Raw genomic sequence first — 22058 nt, 5'->3', positions numbered from 1 at the left:
AAATAAATTTGTTAATGTCAAACAAAAGTAGGAAAATATTGCATGAACTAAAGATTTATTTTGTATTTTATCTTTTCATGGATTTTAATTGAATTTAAAATCTCCTGGTGCTAAGGCCCATTCCCAAATTTTAAATGCAGGTCTTCTCAAATTGAAACATACCTGAGAACATTAAAACAGCCATCATTTACTTAGAGTCAGTAATCCCTAATTCAAGGATAAGAACTTGCCATTGTAATACTTACTATTGGTCAGAGGAACCTAGTTAGTTGCTTAATTGATACATTTGCTGTTTTACTCTCCCTGCTGCTTATGCCAAGTCACACTGATCCTTTAGCCACAACATATATAAAACTGTATACTGGGGCGCCCGGGTGGCTCAGTCAGTTAAGTGGCTGTGTTCGGCTCAGGTCAGGATCCCGGGGTCCTGGGATCAAGTCCTGGGGGGCCTGCTTCTCCCCATCCCTCTGCCTGCCACTCCCCCTGCTTGTGCTCTCTCTCTCTCTCTGTTAAATAAATAAATAAATTCTCTAAAAAATATTAAAATTAAAAAAATAAAACTGTATACTCTACACACATAAGAATTGATATGTGTGATCTCTGAACTTGAGTTCTTTGATTCCTGTGACTTAGAGAAAGTAACTCCCCATTTCTTGACTGTCAGGGCATAGCATGTGTTCAATTTGTTGAGGAGCTATAAAAGTGAGTGGGTGAATGGGTGAATGACATTCTTTAGCAAAATACTCACAGGTAGCCTAGATTAAAGTCATAACTCTGCTACTTAGCTATGTACAGGATGACTGGGTCAAGTCATTTAAGCTTCTCTAGCCTCAGTTTCTATCTTTGACTCATCCACACCTGCAACGGTGTTTAAGGACTAAGATATGATATATGGAAACGATATACGCTCAAAATGGAGGCTGCTGTCCTAGCAACTGGGTCAAGTCTGACGGGCAATGAAGTTTACTTCTGTTATTGGTGTTCCTCCTACTTTACATGTACTTCCTTTAGTCCTTTCTTCCAGACTAAAATTAAGATTTTAGGATCCCTTTGTTGCCTTGTCAGGGGTACCAATCATTGCTGCCAGGATAAGTCAAAGATTACTGAAAACATAAGTTTTCCATAGGTCCGAGGACTGTAAGTGTAAACTCTTAAGGGCACACATATCTAGGACTATATGATTTGCAATTGCCCATTCGTAATAATACTTATCATTGCTATTTGATTAGATTAGTTTTATTATTATATGAAACTTTTCCTCTCAAAAGTACTATTTAATCTCTCTTGACATCTCTTTTGACATCGTCCCAGCATCTGTATGTGCCTTGACATACTTCTCACTTTGGCTTACTTCTGTTTATCTCCAGTTTTATCACAAACATTTTATGTCCTAACTCAGCTTAGCGTCTTTTGGATTGAAAATCCATTATATTACATGTTTACAGCATTGATATCTCCAACAAACATCTTTCCTCCACTTCACTTCAGAAGGCAAAAGCGTAGAGAACAAGTTTGAAGAAGACAACTCAATTCAAACTTGGACTTTCTGGAGTGAGAATCCCGGGACATTTCCTAGATATCCGTCTGTCCTATTTAGTTTCCGCATTCTGTTCAAATGTAGAACCATGAATCACAACTCCATTTCTCTCATTCAAAAACTCATATTAAGTACACAATGCAATAAAAACAGGGGCACCTGGGTGGCTCAGTTAAGCATCTGCCTTCAGCTCAGGTCATGATCCCGGAGTGCCGGGATCGAGCCCCACATCGGGCTCCCTGCTCAATGGGAAGTCTGCTTCTCCCTCTGCTCCTCACCCTGCTCTCTCTCTCATCCTCTCTGTCACTCTCGCTCTATGTCAAATTAAAAAAAAAAAAAAAAACAGGGGCGCCTGGGTGGCTCAGTTGTTAAGCGTCTGCCTTCGGCTCAGGTCATGATCCCAGGGCTCTGGGATCGAGTCCCATGTTGAGATCCCTGCTCCGCGGGGAGCCGGCTTCTCCCTCTCCAACCCCACTCAAGCTCTCTCTCACTATCTCTCTCTCTCAAATAAATAAAATCTTAAAAAAAAAAACAGCTAGTAAATGTTCTATCTTGAGTCAATTTCACTGTTGCTGTTTTTTGGCTTTAATGACCAGCTAAACTATATGTATGGGTAAAGGTTTACATAAGAAGGGTTCTTATATATTTATATATTATGCCTACAGCTATACATATTTAGGGAAATCATTAACACTTGGTCCTAAAACAGAGCTTCTCAAACTTTAATGTGCATCAGAATCACCTGGGGATCTTGTTAAAAATGCAGATTCTAAGGTCTGTGATTTTAACATTTTTGGTAAGATTTACCTTCCCTTTACATCTTTCATTCAGAAACAAAATAGCACAAATAAGTGAAGAGTTAAGGTTTTCTAAAGAAGCATATGGTACTAATTTTCTGTTCTTATGCCCACAAAATTCCCTTTTTGAAAATGCTGTTAACACATGCAAAAATAAGTGGGGGGGGGGAGTCAGTCCTATTGTATCTTGCTATTTTCCTTTGAATTTTAATTTAAAATGAGAATGAAATTGACAGGCCAGTTGGCTCTTTGTGAGATTGGGGGGGAAAAAATCATCAGACTGGCATTTTGCAAGCCAGATGGGTCAGAGAAGCAAGTGAACTTGTACATTTGGTCTATTTCTTAAATACCAAAGACCCGGAATTATACATGAGAAAGGAATGGAAAAGGCATTTAGCATCCAAGAGCACTTAATGATAAAGCATCTAACAGCACTAAAGGAATAACAGGCAATACTGTGAATAGGAGAGAGGCAGGGTAAAATAAAGGTAACGTAAATTTTAAACACATAAGAAATTACTTGACTGCTGCAGCCATGAAAGAAATGTGCTACCAAATCCATTTTTAAAGAGTAAATAAAATGCTCACAAGGAAAAGCAAATTACTGATTAAAAATAGAGTCTCAATGTGCTTTACATTTGAAATCAATAAAAATTAGTAAAAATGTAGCCTATTTCGATTTAGCTGCTTTTCTGCGAACATCTTATGAAACGAGGAGGAAAGCAATGGTGTGTATCAGAACCATTAGTGGGACATAGAAAGTAAGCATCAGCCAGGAGAGAATCTCTGTGCTCCCTCTCCTGTCCTTCTTGTTTAAAGCAGGGCCACAATTCTGTTGGTTGGTGGTGCTGAAATTTTCTCAAATGCTTTGCAATCCTGGACTATTTTAGGATTGTCTTCCCCCATTTGTGTCTGTCGTGCAGACTTGAATCCCAAATGACTGCTGACATCCAGACCATCCTACAGTTGCTGCAGAAACAAACCACTGTGGTCCCCCCAGCCTACAGTATGGTAACTGCTGGAGCCGAGTATCAGAGGCCCATCATCCGCCTGATGAGAACCACCCATCCCGCAGCATCCATCAAGACAGACCGAAGTTTCAGTCCTTCCTCACAAGTGAGTGTAGATAGTGTACAACAAAGAGTATCTCTCTAGGGGTGTTTCTGGGGACCATCTGAGTCAGAATCGTCTGCGGTGCTATGGAAATGAAGTTTCTCATCCCCATCTGTTTCTGCTCAATTAAAATTGCTGGGAATAGCCCCTGTAATCTGCATTTAAACCAGCTACACACTGATTCTTATGTTCAAGTTCGAGAACAGTGGACCTAGAAGAATGATTTTAAAACATTAGCAATTTTTTTTGTAAGAAAACATTCTTTTCAAGAATCAATCTGCTTAAGTTTATATATGGTAGAGCTTTGAAAACTGATAGCCCAGGGTCCAAAAAGCGCTTCAGAGAAAGGTCTGTCATTTGCTCTGGTGACAAGAGGCACTCTTGGGCAGGGTCTCTGGAAGGCGGGGGGTGGGGGGGGGAGTGGAGGAGAAACATCAGCTGTCCAAAGACCTGAGTTTCCAGAGCCAAAAGACTAGTAATCTCATTTGTGCCCCACCCATCACCAGAGATCTCTAAACTTTTCTCATCTCCATCATGGTAAGAGGAGGAATATTAAGGTGTCCTTCATCTTGCCTCTGAAGACTTCTAAGGCCTTTTGAATTATGTTAATATGAAAAGTCTAACTCCCTTGGAATTCCACTTAGGAAATTATTCTTATTTACTTAAGCCCAGTAGCCAAATTGGACCTAAGAAAAGTGGACCCAAGAGCAAGGATTTCCTGAGCAATCTTGTAAACTTTTTTAGAAGTTTGGAAATTTAGTGCAAAATGTTCTGGGAAATGAAACATTAATAACGGGGAAATGTGCAGAAGGAAGACACTGAAATCTTTCTGAAATATGAAAGTAGAAATTTAATTTATCCCTAACTAATTTCCAGTGTCTCAGATCTTGCAAAACCATGTACTTTGTTTTCAGTGGATTTAGGTAATAGTTTCTGACCAAGGATGAGTGATAGTTCTTCAGGGTTTTTTTTTTTTTCTGTCCTCTTTACACTGTTTACTCACCAAATGACTCATGTTTCTGATTCCAGTTGTCTCTAATTAAAATTAATTTATTTTTGAATTAAAACTCATCTGGAAAACTCAATGTTAAATAATGTGTGTGTGTGTATGTGTGTGTGTGTGTGTGTGTGTGTGTGTGTTTATTTTTTAAGAAGACTCTGATCTGGCTTCAGAGTAAAATTAAAGTTCTTAGAATGGTTGTTTAGGACAAATTGATGCCCATCCCCCAATGCCTTGACCCATCTTTGGGAAGGAAAGTTTCGTTAATATCACTAATCAAATGTAGATTAATGGGGAAATAAAATGTATTTAGTTTTCATGAGTATAATTTTAGAAATCTGTCCAAATTATAAAAAAAATGTTTTCTTATCTTTCTCTCAGTGTCCTGAATTTCTAGACCTTGAAAAATCTAAACTTAAATCCAAAGAATCCCTCTCAAGTGGGGTGCATCTGAACACAGCTTCCGAAGACAACTTGACTTCACTTTTAAAACAAGACAGTGATCTCTCTTTAGAGCTTCACCCACGGCAAAGAAAAACTTACCTTCATCCAATTAGGCATCCTTCTTTGACAGATTCATCCCTAAGCACTGTAGGAATCTTGGGTCTTCATAGGCATGTTTCTGATCCTGGTCTTCCGGGGAAATAATCATTTTGTACTATTTACTCCACATACAATGTAAGTGCTTTTAATGGCTGTTTTCCTTTTTTTTGTATTTAAATCCTCTCTACTTGACTCAGGGGCTCATAAGGTACCATTATATGCAAAAGTACTGTATATTTTCCTAAATTGAAGCTTGTAAGGTAAAACTGAGCAATTAGGATGTAAATATACATATGAACTCTTTTGTTCCAAATGTTAAAACTGCCAGCATCTCAAGGCATCTTATTATTATTATTTTTTAAATCATGTGCATGTTAGGAAACTCCAATTTCTCTTGCATGGAGACTCCTACTTACTACTTTTACTACCCCAGTATTTTGTTATGAAAATGCCTTCCAAGCAAGTAAGAAACCAAGGAATAACATTGTTCATGGATGCAAATCAGGTGATCCTCAACTCATGGAAGTTCCAGGAGGAGAAAGGGAACTTAGTCATTTTGAGAACAGATAGATACCCTTCTGTATTGAGATGTTTATAGTTAATTACAATCATTTCACCACACCGGAAAAAAAAAAGTTCTAAAAAAGTTCTAAATCTCTGATCGTGTAGGGAGCCATCTCCAAATACATGAATATAGGCCAGCTTTAATGAGGACAAAAAGGCCTTTCTATTTAAAATTCTGTCTCTAACTTCATTTACAAACTACCTAAAATATTTCTCACTGGCACATTTCCTTGAACATTTAGAAACAAGTTTTTTCTCATTTTTCTTTCTTTTTTTTGAGGGAGGAGGGAGTCTTAAGCATGACTGACACAAGCTGATATCCAGAGCTTTCCTCTGATTCATATTTTAGGGCAATCCTGAACTGGATCAAAAGAGTGGACGCACAGAGTTCTTTTTAAAAAATGTGCAACTTAGTGGATGTGCATGGCAAAACTAGCTTCCATTAAGTATATGTTGTTCCATGGTTTTCTTATCCCAGCTGTGGAAAAACAATGTGTTTTTACCTGCCTGTAAAGGAAATGAACACACCAGCAGTAACATTTCAGTTTCGTTCAGTTAGTCAAACACATTTCCTAATCAAAGATTAAATGAAAATGTATAATTTATGGATTGGGCCGAATATATATGGACCCCAGAATATCAGAACATACAATGGAATATATTTTAATATCCTTAACTGTTAGATTTTTTTGGAGGGAGGAGCATATGCCTCTCATAAAAATCAGGATACGGAAAAAAATTGCAAGTTAAGAATCTGATTAATTTTTAGTCGTTTTATTTCTCAATTCATTTGAGTACAATTTTAAACTTATTAGGGACTGATCCATTATACCCTTTCCTTCTGAACAAAATTTTGAAATTTCTGCAAGTTCTTCATTCTTTAATGATTCTTATACTCACATGTATTTTTAAAGAAATAATATATCCGTGCACATTATTAAATGGATTAATTTCTATCCCTCCAGGATAGAAATGTAATCTATTGACTTACCCTTACCTTTGACACTATTAGTTTCAAATACAAGCAATTCATTTAAATTTACAAAGCTATTGCACTATTTAAAATATGATTAAAGTGACCTTAAGTTGCTCCCTATATATTTTTAAATGATTACATGTGTGGGAGGCAATCTGTAGTCATGAGCAAATTCATATCCCTGCTAAGTGTTTGAAAAAAATAAAACAAGTACATATGGCAAAATGACCAGTCCATTCAATAAAAAACCGAACAAGTTCAACTAGCTTCTCAAACCATTTGGTGTTAATGCAGATACAAATTTCGGGACTAAATGATGCTGTCCTTTCTTCATTCAGCAAACATTTATGGGTGCCTAGCAGGGGGAAGAAATGGCTAACTTTGATTCAGAGGACTATTTAGGGATTTTATGTCCATATTTAGGCACATTTTTGCAGCCGCAACAAATTTCATAAGGATTGCCAGCCTCAGCTTCAGGGAAATTCAGAATGAATTTACCAGAGACCGTACATGATTTGTAGGGAGTGAGGATTTGGCAGGTGAGGCATTTAGATCTGTTGGGTTAGTGAATGCTTCAGCTGCAACACTGGTATGACATGCGTAAAATTCAGCCTTCCACATAAAGCTTCTATATGTCTTTATAAACACTGGTATGACATGCGTAAAATTCAGCCTTCCACATAAAGCTTCTATATGTCTTTATAAAAACTGAGCATGAAGGAATGGGAAGATGGGGAATAGTGTACCAGCATCCCGCTTGTTTAAATTCTAGCATAACACAAACTGTCTTCCTTTGAATTCCTTGACATAAAAAAATCACTTGATATTATAATCTAAGTCTCGGAGAATTGGACAGGATTAAGAAAGTCCCCTCTTACAGGATATCAGCTTAACAAGAACCTGAACAATATAAAGATGTGGTTAGTTAGGCAGAAATGTCAGAGGCTCAATGGTTAAAACTTTGAGAATCATCAAGGTAGATGGGCCTCAGGATGAGTTCTTTCATTAATAGCTGTGTGACCCTGACCAATTTAATTAACATCCCTGAGTCCTTTCCTGAATTTGTAAAAATGAGATAATGGTACCTGCCTCAAAGAAGCTTAAGAAATGAGATAACGTAGAGTAAAGTGCCTGGCACATAGTAGGTGCCCCCAAAACTCTAGATTTTTTTTCACCTAAGAACATATCAAAAACAATCAGGAAAACAATTTTCCACAATTTAGCTTCTACATAATGTGCTATGTCTCCAGCTAAAGAGCCGTTACCAAGACTGAAGTTTTTGATTCAGAAACGGCAAGTGTAGCTATTGTTTTCTCTAATTGTGTTTTGCACTATTAGGTTTATAGCTTTAAAGTAATACTTATTTATAATAATAAAAGTGAGAGTATGAATGTCATTGTTACAAACCTATCTACCCCAAGTCAATGTTAAATGACAGGTATGTAAGGTGATCTGTTGAATGGGGTACAAGTAGAACATGGGCTGTAAAGACCGGCTCTCCAGGGAAGCCCCTCTTTAGATCCACAATATAGTTCCCACATGGATATTTGAAAATGCATTTTTGAAATACGCTTTTGAAATAACACTATTTTTTCAGAAAATAGAATTTATAGTTGTGGTTCTTTGCAGGCATCTAGGCCCACTCCATCATGCACAGATATGTTAAACAGACACAGTCCAGTGTTCAGTGGTAGAAAAGGCAAAGACTTGGTGTGGTAAACCTGAATTAAAATCCTACCTGCTGCACTTACTTTCAAGACAAACCCTCAGTGAGCCCCAGGAGCCCAAACTGTAGAGGCACCGTCTTAAATATCCTGAGGGGTCTTGAGGAGCCTCTGAAGTATATATGTGGAAGGGCTTCATAAGCCATAAAGCACCATGTAACTGGTAAGCTCCTTAGGTGCCTTGTGCATCATCACAATACAGTGTCATTCCGGTGGAAACACTATAGCACGACCTAGGTCTTCTGAAAACCTTCCATGGTTCTTTCCCCTACCCAACACTGACAGCATTTCCACTCTGTAACAAAAACGTCTACCGTGATTCTCACAGGGCTCTCAAAGATCCCTGTAGTCAGAGTAGATCCCCAGTGCGAGGGAAGCGTCCTGTCGTAGCATCCCAGGATTTGTCCAACACCCATAGCATTATGTATTTGCATTGCAGTTGTCTTCTACGTAGGCAATGGCTTCACCTCCCTCCTCACTTCCTAAGTGTTCTCGTTCAAAGCGATATTCTCTGGCTTCCACTTAACTTACAAGGAAGTGAACATTTTAAAAACTAAGAAGATGTTTTAAAATACTTTATAAAATATTCCTTGTTGTGGTTGATCAGTGACTGAGCTTAGGATAATTCATTACATGTTCTGTGGTACAAATACACTTTGCTCTAGGAATATGCAATACAGAAAAGAAAATTCACAGGAAGACATGAATTATTAATAATTGATGACATGAAAAGAAAGTATCACAAAGCTTATTTATATAAACTATTAAGTGGAGGTTGAGAGAGACGACTAACAAGAAGTCATCTAAAACTAATACATTATTATTATGAATAGACGGACAAAACATTGATAGGAATGCAATGTTAAGAACACAGAACCATACAATCAATTGACCAATTTCATTGTTCTACCAGTCATAATCAAACTTTTAAATGAGAGTAGCAAGTATTATAGAAATGCTCTCAATAAAATACTTTTTTTATGAGAAGTGGCAAAATTAACATGGTTACTCTTGAAGAGCTAATGTCAAAACTAAGTTGAATTCCTAAATTGTAGTCATGACGTTTGTGACTTCCATTAGTTAATTTAAAAGATACAACATAATTTGGTACACTTATGGTTTTAAAGCACTATATGTTTAACCTTTATTTTTGGTACTTCCCTTGTGTGTATTGCTTTTAAATTGAAAATAATCGAACCTGTTAGTATTTAAACCATATCTTTTTTTGTACTGTCACTATATACATTATATACATATATTAAGTATGTATTAAGTATTTTGAATACATGTAAGAAAATTCCACACCATTCCATCATCCTTATTTAGGAGTAAAATTCAAGGATCAGTAATCTTATAATTACCTCCTCCATAGTGTCTTCAAAATGCCTCTATAATTACAGCGTTGAAATTATATGCTACACTTTTTCCCAAATATTAAAAAAAAATAATAAAAATACTGAGGAATCCCTAGTTCTCATCTCCTAGGCACCTACAGACTTTAACAAAAGACACATTACCTCTTTTTAGCTAAAATTTGCATTCTATGATTTTGATAGGAAAATGTACATCAGAATGTTTGCCAGTTAAATAGTACATTTCAAAAAATAATGTGTGTAATCACTTGAAAATGTCGGTCATCCGATACAAAGAAGCTCACTCACATTGGTTAAGTAGTAAGTAACTTGGAATGCTTTAAACGTAAAAAAACAATCTAAACAAAACACATACTTTTTCCTAGTCTTTATGCACATAATGTAGCATGAAATCATGATGCTTTTGAAATACTCTGTGCAGAAATATTTATTTTTTAGCAAATATTTTCTTCAAAGATTGGTATGTGGTATTGACAGTGTAATCTACTTGCACAACTAGTTTTGCAATAACCTTCTACAAATAACTGTAAATAAGAAAAATGTAAATTTCATGTAAAAATGGTTGCAAATTTTTGGTAGCTAAAAGTGTACAAGTTGTATTGAAAATATAGTATATATACATAATTTAAGAATGAAGCATATAATTTCTGATCTATTTATACATGAAAATTCAAGAATTTGTAAAAGAAATTATTTTGGGGAAAAAGAAAGTAAATCTCATTAGCTAGTTAGAATACTTTTATTAGAGAAGCCAACTATTTCCAACATTTTACTAGGCATAGTGCTAGATACAGGCATGGTGGTGCTGATGTATTTCATGAAATCACATAATTGTAACAGTGCTGCTACAGTTTTACTGAGTTCCACTGGGACACCAGTAAACTGGACTGAGTGGTAAAAAGCATTAAATCTAAAATTAAAGAAACATAAAAACACTTCACTTATTATTGGCTAGCAAGAACATAATGGTAATTTACTGAAACATTTATTGTTTCATTACTTATGGTTTCTGATAATTAAGCGGGCTTCAAATTACATGGGACATGAATTCTGTATCATGTGTTCATGGTTCATTTTTTTTTTCATCAAGAATGGAAATATCCAGATTACATTATTTTCATTTGCCTAAGTTTCATATGCACTTAATTTCCCCCCCAGAATCATTATCTATTATTTAAGAAAAAAAAATCCAACTATCTTCAGGGTATCTTTTCAATAAAATTTGTTGGTCACAATATGGCATTTTCTAAGCTAAAGACTATTTGGTCCATTTAGTGGCTTAGATTCCTCACCATCCATTTCTTAAGGTTTAAAAAGCCAAGAGAACATTTCCCTATATAATAAATGAAAAACCCAATCAAATATAGATAATCAGAAAGCAATGTACTGGTATCTTTAAGTGAGGCTGATTAGAAAATGAGAATCAAAGTACAAATAAGCTAATTATTTAAAAACTTAAAATCTCTTGCCATAAGATAAATTTGGGGGTGACGTATTTAGATAGCTCTGGGAAATTACATATGCATCCAAAAGTTTGGCTAATCCTAATTTTTTTTAAAATGGCCTATCATTTTCAAAAGAATATGGATCTTTATTTAGTGTTTCTGGAACATTCATACCTGTTCAGGTTACCTTTGAAATTTCAGTGATCACAGCAAGATAAAATGTGATTAAATACAGCCAGCAAAAATGCCAATAACTGCATGTATATATTTATATTGTCATGCTTAAGGGAAAAGGCTGGGACACCCCCCCCCCACACACACACACACATACAATGTATCAGAAGAAGGTACTAACTCCTGGCCTATTTGTCTCTGAATATAGCTATTGAAGGATGACAGAGCCCAATTCTCATTGCCTGTAAGCTTTCCAGATGGCCAGCATCTCTGATGTTGTGGAAGGGGTACACCTGGAAATACAAGTAGCTCATAGGGAAGGATCCTCCTCCCCCCCCCAACTGTATGGCACATCATAGTAATGTAGGAGTGCTGCCAATGTCTACTTGCTATATATTCACATACACAGAAGCACACTTGAGTTCTGAATGCTCGCAAAATAATACACAAAGCTGTATATTACCAAGCTACCTGGATAAAAGGAATGTTAAGTAATATAAGTCTCTTTCCTTCATATGCCAGTAAAATACGTTTTTTAAAACAAGCAGAAAAAGACATGGCAAGAAACAATTAAAAGCACAGATTTCCCAGCATCCAAATAATGAGTTGATAGTGAGTCAGACAGAAATTTTTCATAAGTATCCTAGTGTCTTGCTGGAAAGTAGTTTTGTGCTCAGTATTCTAAATTACAGGAAAAAGTTTAACTTAATATATGGACATATATGATGTTATAACCTTATTCTAGACTACAAATTACCTAAACGGTATTCGTTTAAAATCCTCTCTGCATTCATCACTATAACAGAAGTTCTCAATATTTGGTTTTTCTCTTTGTATCATCTGATTTTATTATAAAGTCTAGACATACTCTTAGATGACAGCTTAGCATTGTACATTTATTTCAAAGTGCTATAAGACCAAAAAAAATGTGGTTTTTAAACACAAGTTTCAAAGTAATAAAACACCCATGGTTGCATTTTAAAGTTTAAGAGAAAAAAAAAAAGATAACCTGAAAGAAATCTTGGATCTTTACTCACTAAATATAATTACCAGACTTCCACAAATGTACTCCTACTAAGTTCCCAGAAAACTGCGACTAATAGAGAAAACTATCATCTATGAATCTGTCAAACATAAAAGGACAAAAGAGAAGCACATTTCTGACAATAGTATTTAGTTTGTCCAGTTTAGTAATGCCATAACAGTACAAGTGAACTTGATCTGTATATTTTACTTAAATAATCACAAACTGATTTTTTTCTCATTTTTTAAATTGCACAGACTTTAAACTACATTAATAAATTTTACTTCCTTCCAGGGTGAATACCTTTTCTGGAAATAAACATATCATTTGACATTTTTAAATTATTTTTTGTTTCTGAATGCATGCTTAAATAGATCACATGAGCACAGTCCTTGAAATTACACTTAAAGTGGACCAAATTAAGATTCATATAGTATTGATTTCCCCTTGATGTAATTTAAAATGTGCAAACTGCCACTCAAAATAGAAGTGCAATACCTGACATTTAATCATTTGGCAGTGTTAATAGGTAGAGGTGAATTACTGCACTGTTATTTGAACTGAAGCATCTCATATATGTAACAGATTTTGTATGATACAAAACTTTACAGCAAGCTATTTGAATGTTTATTAAAAAATTCTCAAAATGACATGGAAACATGTTTACTGTATAAATAAAAGCACTTAGATGTTAAGAGTGTACATTATTCAATAATTTACATCATTACAAGAAAACTGGGTGTGAGTTAACAGTACAAACTACCACATTCTGTTCATATTCCAGTCATTGTTCATCATCCACTATTTAATTTTTATGTTAGTAATGGATGTCTGCTTACATCAATTATCTTGATCAATTATTATCAAAAAGTGAATTGCATTTCAGTATAAAAATCCAAGTAAAATATTCTCAATGGCTAACGTCTGGTAAGATTATCTGTTTAATGGAAAGTGCCAAAGAACTGTCTGACAAGTAAGTTGGATTGGCATGGAAAATCAGCTTTGCTAGAGAAAGGGGTTCTGTGGTCAAAAAAGTTTGGGAAAACTGGATCAAATAAAAGTAAACAGGATTTTATGTACCTTAGGCTTCTCAAGCTCCCTGAAAAGGGTGAAAATTTCCCCAATACATTTGCTCATCGAAACCCCTTCACAGATCTCCCACGACCAAAATTCCTAAGAACGCCTTTGGAAGAGGGTGAGCTAGAGAATCACATGAAGAGTTCCAATACAAAGTGTCACCTGGCAGAACTTTGTATGAAGAATACCATACGTCATTTTTAAAGTTTTGCCTCAACCAGTAGCCTCCAAGTAAAGAAAAACTAGAACAGACCTCAGAACAGTACAGTGACTAGATTACCTGTAAACTGGCTGTTAGGATCCCAGGCTGCTGAGTCATATTAGCACCCTTATTCAACATGAATGATATGAGTGTGTTTACCTTAGTTTTTCCCAACAAGACTTCTAATTAGAATCCTGTATTTTTTTTTAATGGCTCAGTTAACATCCTCTCACATTATCAAATATATGTTCATGGAAAAAAACAACCAGAGGACAAGAGTATATGGATTATTTCATCACACATTTTACACTGCTGACCAAATGACAGCTAATTATATAAAATTATAATGTCAAAATGACTATCCAATACTTCCTTTCCAGGACTGTTAAAAGTAAAAGTTGATTTAAAATTCTCTTAGCTTATAAAAAGTTTTCTTTCAAGATACTGCCATTCACCCTCCACCCTTTAAGAAACACAGAATTTTATAAAAAGCATAATTAATTTGGTCACCAGTCATACTGAAATCATGTCAACTTGTACTCACATTTTAAGCTGGAAGACCTTTAGTTAAAGTATAAGAAAAATACATGTTTTTTTAAATCTTCACTAAGAAACACAGAACGTTTGCCAGGAAAGCGGCTGGATTAATTACAACAGCTCACACCAGGGATCTTAAATGCTAAGGATTTGATGACGACTTTGCAACTTTCCACAGTAATGCCACAGAAACAGGCCATGGTGCCTACTGTGGTCAGTACCCCCCACATTACACACCTGCGCTCAACGACTTACCAGTTTACCAATGCCAGTGGTAAACCCGCAGCTAATGTTGAGAAAGTCAAACTTAAAATTTCTGAACATTTAAGCAAAGTGGTAGATTACTTGATTTTTTAATTTTGTAAACAGCTGGCATTATATATATAAAACAATTTAGCTTCACAGAATACACTGAAATGTTGACATTTCATTAAAAATATGTATCACTTCCAGAAAGTCTAGATTTAAAAGGAAGATGCCATTTTAGGCTATGTTGTCACTAATGAAAAAAAGTACAGTCACAAAGGGTGTGTTTATTAAGAACTTTTTTTCCACAGAAGACAAAAAAGCATATTGAAAAAAAATATTCACTGACAAAAACAAAGGGGAAAAAAATGCCTCCTGTAGCCTCATTTCTATAGGTTAATTTATGGTGCACCTAAGGTGATGTCACATAGATTTTAGGAACTTTCTCTCTTCATAGACAAAGACCAGTGAGTTTATGTTCTTGAATTATGTGATCAAGGAATAAACTCTCCTACAAATATGGCACAAAATCCAGGCTTCTCCCTCTAGCTCCCCTTCACAACCAATGACTACAAACAAAATTTCAAAGTATAACTTGTAACCTTCTGGTAAGTATACATTAGCTTTATCTAGACTTTCATTATTTGGATTCTTATATATTCTCTTGTAAGTACATTCTTCTGGGTTAACAATGTTAAAAATTAATGTTAAAAGGTATTTATATCAATTCATCATATACCAATATTTTATGATACCATACAGATACCTGTTAAGTGATAACTTTTCTAAAAGCAATTAATATTCCAAATACAAAAGCACTTCTTTTATTGCTTTGAACTATGCAATAAAGTAAAAACACATAGAAAGGGAACAGGTTTAACAGGGAGAAACACAGAAAAGTCCCCAAAGCTTCAAATTCAAAGTAGTCCAGTTCATTTCTTCCAGGTAAAAAAATTCACAGTGTTTCTTCAGCTTTCAAATTCTAGACATTCAAATTGCCATAGTACCCTGCAAAAACTAATACATAAGCAAAATTATCAGCTGGTAACAATAAAATGTTTTTGTTTTTGATTAATTATACTCCATAAAAGCATTTTCACAAAAGGGGAAGTTTTAAATGTTTCCAAGGCTTGTAATGTAAACCGGGATGTACCAGTAGGGAAATGCTAACCCTCTAACTTCCATATAACAAAAACAAAACAAAAACCCCGAAACATTGATGTACATGTGAAATATAATTTTCCTATAGATTCAATTAAAAAAATGGGATGATGCTAATTGCAACCATTTGAAATGAGAAATGAACAGTGTCCTAATCTGTCATATATGAAAATTTCCTCTCTTAATATCACCAAGAGTAAACTACTCTTTATAAAAATAGTGGTAGTTTTGCCCTTAAAAATGATTTGAAAGATGGGATGCCTGGGTGGCTCAGTAGTTAGGAGTCTGCCTTCAGCTCAGGTCATGATCCCACGTTCCTGGGATTGAGTCCCGCAGAGGGCTCCCTGCTCAGCGGGGAGCCTGCTTCTCCCTCTGCCCACCATTCCCCCTGCTTGTGTTCTCTCTCTGACAAATAAATAAATAAAATCTTTAAAAAAAAATGACTTGAAAGATAAACTGCCAAAAACATGTCATGAAATTTAGAAGTATCTTTATGTTTAATATAAAGTCAAGTTGGTATTTGTACAAATACCAAATCATATTTGCATTTAGCTGAAAAAAACAGAAAAAGAATATGGTCTATAAAACATATTAATCCCAGTACTGATACCAGAGATCACTTAAATTTTTTGACAACTGAACACATCTAGAACACAGTGTAAATATCAGAATACTCACATCGTCATATACAAAATTCACAACCCCTTGTTGCAAGTGGTCTCTTCTCCTAAAGAAATCTTTAAACAAACAAAAAATATTAAAAATTTAAATATATAGTTTCAAATACTTGGTGTCCCTAAGTACTAAAAAAATGACTAATTTCATACTCAGAAGTTTAAGTTTTTATTTAAATTAGTTAACATATAGTGCAATATTAGTTTTGGGGGTACAATATCATGATTTAACAATTCCATACATCACCCAGTGCTCATCACAACAAGTGCGTTTCTTAATCCCCCCCACCACCTATTTCCCCCATTCCCCCCACCTACCTCCCCTCTGGTAACCATCAGTTTGTTCTCTATAGTTAAAAGTCTGTTTCTTGGTTTGCCTCGTTCTCTCCCTCACTTTTTCCCTTTGCACATTTGTTTTGTTTCTTAAATTTCACATGAGTGAAATCATATGGCATTTGTCTTTCTCTGACTTATTTCACTAGCTTAATACTCTCTAGCTCCATCCATGTATTTGCAAATGGCAAGATTTCATCCTTTTTTTATGGCTGAGTAATATTCCATTGGGGATATATATATATATATATATATATATATATATATATATATATATATATATCTCACATCTTCTTCATCCATTTGTCAACTGATAGATCCTTGGGCTGTTTCCATAATTTGGCTATTATAGATAATGCTGTTATAAACATGGGGTGTATGTATCCCTTTGAGTTAGTATTTTGGTATCTGGCTAAATACCTAGTAGTCCAATTGCAGGATGGCAAAGTAGTTCTATTTTTAACTTTTTGAGGAACTTTCATACTGTTTTCTACAGTGGCTGTACCAGTTTGCATTCCCACCAACAGGGCAAGAAGGTTCCCCTTTCTCCACATCCTCACCAACACCTTTTGTTTCTTGTGTTGTTTTTAAGCCATTCTGACAGGTGTGAGGTGCTTCTCACATTGTAGTTTTGATCTGTATTTCCCTGATAATCAGTGCTGTGGAGCATCTTTTCATGTGTCTGTTAGCCATCTGGACGTCTTCTTTGCAAAAATGTCTATTCATGTCTTCTGCTCACTTTTTAATTGGATTATTTGTTTTTTGGGTGTTGAATTTTATAAGTTCTTTATGTATTTTGGATAGGAACTCTTTATCAAATATGTCATTTGCAAATATCTTCTCCCATCCTGTAGGCTGCCTTTTAGTTTTGTTGATTGTTTACATCACTGTGCAGAAGCATTTTATTTTGATGAAGTCCCAACAGTTTATTTTTGCTTTTGTTTCCCTTGCCTCAGAAGACCTATCCAGAAAAAAGTTGCTACGGCTGAGGTCAAAGAGGTTACTGCCTTCTTCTCTAGGATTTTTATGGTTTCATGTCTCACATTTAGGTCTTTAATCCATTTTGAATTTATTTTGTGTATGGTGTAAAAAAGTGGTCCAGTTTCATTCTTTTGCATGTTGCTGTCCAGTTTTCCCAACACCATTTGTTTTTTCCCATTGGATATTCTTTCCTGCTTTGTCAGAAGATTAACTGACCACATAGTTGTGGGTTCACTTTTGGGTTTTCTATTCTGTTCCACTGATCTATGTGTCTGTTTTTGTGCCAGCACTATACTGTTTTGATTACTACAGCTTTGTAATATAACATGAAGTCTGGAATTGTGATCCCTCCAGCTTTGCTCTGCTTTTTCAAGGTTGCTTTGGCTATTCAAAGTCTTTTGTGGTTCCATACAAATTTTAGGATTGTTCTAACTCTGTGAAAAATATTCCTGATATTTTGATACTGATTGCATTTAATGTGCAGACTGCTTCGGGTAGTATAGACATTTTAACAATATCTGTTCTCTCAATCCATGAACATGGAATGTTTTTGCTGCAATTGTAAATGGGATTGATTCCTTAATTTCTCTTTCTGCTGCTTCATTATTGGTATGTAGAAATGCAACAGATTTCTGTACATTGGTTTTTGTATCCTATGACTTCACTGAATTTGTGTATCAGTTCTAGCAATTTTTTGGTGGTCTTTCAGGTTTTCTATATAAAGTATCATGTCATCTGCAAATAGTGAAAGTTTGACTTCTTCCTTGCTGATCTGGTTGCCTTTTATTACTTTTTGTCGTCTGCTTGCTAGAACTTCCAGTACTATGTTAAATAAGAGTGGTGAGAGTAGACATCCCTGTCTTGTTCCTGACCATAGAGGAAAAGCTCTCAGTTTTTCCTCATTGAGGATGGTATTAGCTGTGGGTCTTATTCATATATGACCTTTATCATGTTGAGGTATGTTCCCTCTAAAACTCCTTTGTTGAGCGTTTTTTTTAATCATAAATGGATATTGTCCTTTGTCAAATGCTTTTTCTACATCTATTGAAATGATCACATGGTTCTTATCCTTTCTTTTATTAATGTGGTGTATCATGATGATTGATTTGCAAATAATGAACTACCCCTGCAATCCAGGAATAAATCCCACTTGATCATAGTGAATGATTCTTTTAATGTGCTATTGGATTCGGTTTGCTAATATTTTATGGAGAATTTTTGTGTCCATGTTCATCAGAGATATCACCTGTAGTTCTCTTTTTTGAGAAGTCTTTATCTGGTTTTGGTATTAGGGTACTGCTGGCCTCATAAAATAAGTTTAAAAGTTTTTCTTCCTTTTCTATTTTTTGGAATAGTTTGAGAAGAAAAGGTTTTAACACTTCTTTAAACTTGGTGGAATTCTGGGGTGCCTGGGTGGTTCAGTTGGTTAAGTGACTGCCTTCGGCTCAGGTCATGACCCTGGAGTCCCGGGATAGAGTCCCACATTGGGATCCCTGCTTCCCCCTCTGACCCTCCCCCATCTCATGTGTGCTCTCTCTCTAATAAATAAGATCTTTAAAAAAAACAACATAAATAAATTTGGTGGAATTTGCCTAGGAACCATCTGACCCTAGACTTATGCTATATTGGGCCTTTTTTGATTACAGATTCAATTTCTTTGCTGGTTATCAGTCTATTCAAGTGTTCTATTTCTTCCTGTTTCAGTTTAGTAGCTTATATGTGTCTAGGAATTTGTCCATTTCTTCCAGGTTGTCTAATTTGTTGACATATAATTTTTCATAATCTTCTAATTGTATTTTTGTGGTGTTGGTCGAAATTTCTCCTCTCTCATTTGTGATTTATTTGGGTCCCTTCTCTGTTCTTTTTAAGTCTGGCTAGAGGCTTATCAATTTTATTAATGTTTTCAAAGAACGAGCTCCTGACTTCATTGATCTGTTATTTGATGTTTTAGTTTCTATATATCATTTATTTCTGCTCTAATCTTTATTATTTCCTTCCTTCTCCTGGCTTTAGGTTCCTTTTGTTGTCTTTTTGTTTTTTCCTTCTAGCTCCTTTAGGTATAAGATTAGGTTGTTTATTTGAGATTTTTCTTGCTTCTTGAGGTAGGCTGGTATTTACTTCCTGTTTAGGATCACATTGCTGCATCCCAAAGTTTTGGACCATTGTGTTTACATTTTCATTTGTGTCCCTGTATTTTTTCATTTCTTATTTTATTTCCTGGTTGACCCATTCATTGTTTAGTACGATGTTGTTTAACTTCCATGTATTTATGGTCTTTCCAAATTTTGTCTTGTGGTTGACTTCTAGTTTCATAGTGTCGTGGTCAGAAAAGATGTATGGTAAGATTTCAATCTTTTGGTATTTGTTGAGGCCTGATTTGTGACCTAATATGTGATCTATTCTGAAGAATGTTCCATAGGCAAGTGAAAAGAATGTGTATTAATGCTGTTTTAGGATGGAATGTTTTGAATATATATTAAGTCATCTGGTCCAGTGTGTCATTCAAAGAAATTGTTTCCTTGTTTATTTTGCTTAGATGAGCTGTCCATTGATGTAAGTGGGGCATGAAAGTCCCCTGCTATTATTGTATTATTACCAATTAGTTCCTTTATGTTTGTTATTGTTTTATATATTTGGGTACTCTCATTTGGGTACATAAATATTTACAACTGATAGATCTTCTTATTGAATTGTCCCTTTTATTATGATATAGTGCCCTTCTTCATCTCTTGTTACAGTCTTTGCTTTAAAGTCTAGTTTGCCTGATAGAAAGTATTGCTACTCTGCCTTTCTTTTGACATCCATTTGTGTGATAAATATTTCTCCATCCCCTCAATTTCAATCTGCAGCTGTCTTTAGGTCTAAAATGAGTCTCTTGTAAGCAGCATATAGATGGGTCTTATTTTTTTATCCATTCTGACACCCTATATCTTTTGATTGGAGCATTTAGTCCATTTACATTCAAAATAATTACTGATAGATATGTATTTAGTACCATTTTATTACTTGTTTTGTCATTGTTTCTGGAGATTTTCTCTGATCCTTTCTTGTCTTTGTCACTTTTGGTCTCTCCATTGCACTCAAAGAGTCCCCTTTAATATTCTTGCAGGGCTGGTTTAGTGGTCACAGACTCCTTTAGTTTTTTTTTGTCTGGGAAACTCCTTCTATTCTGAATGATAGCCTTGCTAGATAGAATATTCTTGGCTACAGATTTTTCCCATTCAGCACCTTGAATAAATCATGCCACTCTCTTCTGGCCTGCCAAGTTTCTGCTGATAAATCTCCAGCTAATCTTTGGGTCTTCTCTTCTAAGTTAAGGGCATTTTTTTTTTAAGATTTTTTTCCTCTATCACTTATATTTTGCAAATTTAATTACAGTATGTCTTGGTGTGGCCTGCTCTTGTTGATTTTGAAGGGAGTTCTTTGTGCCTCCTGGATCTGGATGTTTGTTTCCTTCCCCAGGTTAGGGAAGTTTTCAGCTTTTTTTTTTTTTTCCCCAAATAAATTTTCTGCCCCCTTTTGTCTCTCTTCTTCTTCTGGAACGCCTCTATTACAAATGTTATTATTTGATGGAATCACTGAGTTCCCTAAGTCTATTCTCATATTCCATAATTTTTCTTTCTCTCTTTTGTTGAGCTTCATTATTTTGTCTTCTAGGTCACCAATTCATTCCTTCTTCCAGCCTGCTGCTCATTGCATCAAGCCTGTTTCCAATCTCATTTACTGCATTCTTCATCTCTGATTCTTTCTTAGCTTTTTTACCTCTGTGGTAAGGGTCTCACTGATGTCTTCTATTCTTTTCTCAAGCCCAGTGAGTATCCTTACGATTGTTGCTTTAAATTCTCCATCAGGCATGTTACCTATATCTGTTTTGCTGGGATCTCTGGCTGTGGCCTTATCTTGTTCTTTCATTGCAGATAAATTCTTCCATCTCGGCATTTTGTGTAAGTCTCTGCTTTCTTCTATGTGTTCAAAAAGCCAGTTATGTCACTTGTTCCTGAAAGTAACTGCTTTATGAAGAAGAGGTCATCACGTAGTGCCCAGGGCCTGGCACTTCAGGGAGTGTCTCTGGTGTGTGCTGCATGTGCTCTGCTCTTGTCTTTTGGCTGCTCTGTCCTTCAGGCTAGGTGTTTGCAGAGGCTCCACTTATCTGCTGTGGGCAGTGTTTGGTCCTTGGCCAGACTGTGGCCAGTTTTAACTAGGTGTGCTCTGGTCTGCTTCTGAAATCAGACCTAACACCACTTGCACCAGAACTGAGGCCCTGCAGAATTCTCTGACTGGGAGACACGGTGTGGGCAGGGGCTTGTGCTGGTCTTCTGGGGCAAGAGCCCACCACACTGGGACTAAGGCAAGCTTGACTGAGAAAGGCAGTCCCGCCAGAGTGCCGGGGTGTAAGGTTTGGTATAAATAAGTTAGACAGCCAATGTCAGTGTTGCACTGCTTCTGGCAGGGGGCTCTGTGTTTATGCTAAGGGGCAGGAGAGGGAAATGACATCAGCCAGCTCCTTTGTTCCTGGAGAGGTGTCTCCCTGAAGGCTGCCTCTCAGAGACATGCTCTAAGAAGAGCGAATACTCTCC

At 35.8% G+C, this 22058-nt stretch overlaps 2 protein-coding genes across 7 annotated transcripts in view; one reads left to right on the top strand and one right to left on the bottom strand.

The window, feature by feature from the left end:
* KCNH7 (potassium voltage-gated channel subfamily H member 7) overlaps positions 1-14459 on the top strand; it is a 481606-nt gene extending 467147 nt beyond the window's left edge. For both annotated transcript variants that reach the window (XM_027591038.2, XM_027591037.2), the window contains 2 exons: positions 3258-3450; positions 4829-14459. In XM_027591038.2, the coding sequence (XP_027446839.1) occupies positions 3258-3450; positions 4829-5095 (460 nt within the window). In that variant the 3' untranslated portion in view covers positions 5096-14459. The remainder of the gene's footprint in view (positions 1-3257; positions 3451-4828) is intronic.
* Positions 14460-14599: 140 nt separating this feature from the next.
* The window catches only part of GCA (grancalcin), a 47709-nt gene continuing 40250 nt past the window's right edge, over positions 14600-22058 (bottom strand). For all 5 annotated transcript variants that reach the window (XM_027591045.2, XM_027591046.2, XM_027591047.2 and 2 more), the window contains 2 exons: positions 16172-16230; positions 14600-15349 (listed from right to left, as the gene is read on the bottom strand). In XM_027591045.2, coding sequence (XP_027446846.1) covers positions 15323-15349; positions 16172-16230 — 86 coding nt within the window. In that variant the 3' untranslated portion in view covers positions 14600-15322. The remainder of the gene's footprint in view (positions 15350-16171; positions 16231-22058) is intronic.

This window comes from Zalophus californianus, chromosome 3 (assembly GCF_009762305.2).
Source record: "Zalophus californianus isolate mZalCal1 chromosome 3, mZalCal1.pri.v2, whole genome shotgun sequence".
In the NCBI taxonomy this organism is placed as follows: domain Eukaryota; kingdom Metazoa; phylum Chordata; class Mammalia; order Carnivora; family Otariidae; genus Zalophus; species Zalophus californianus.
Note: the sequence above shows the minus strand (reverse complement) of the source record. Positions and strands in the feature narration are given on the sequence as shown.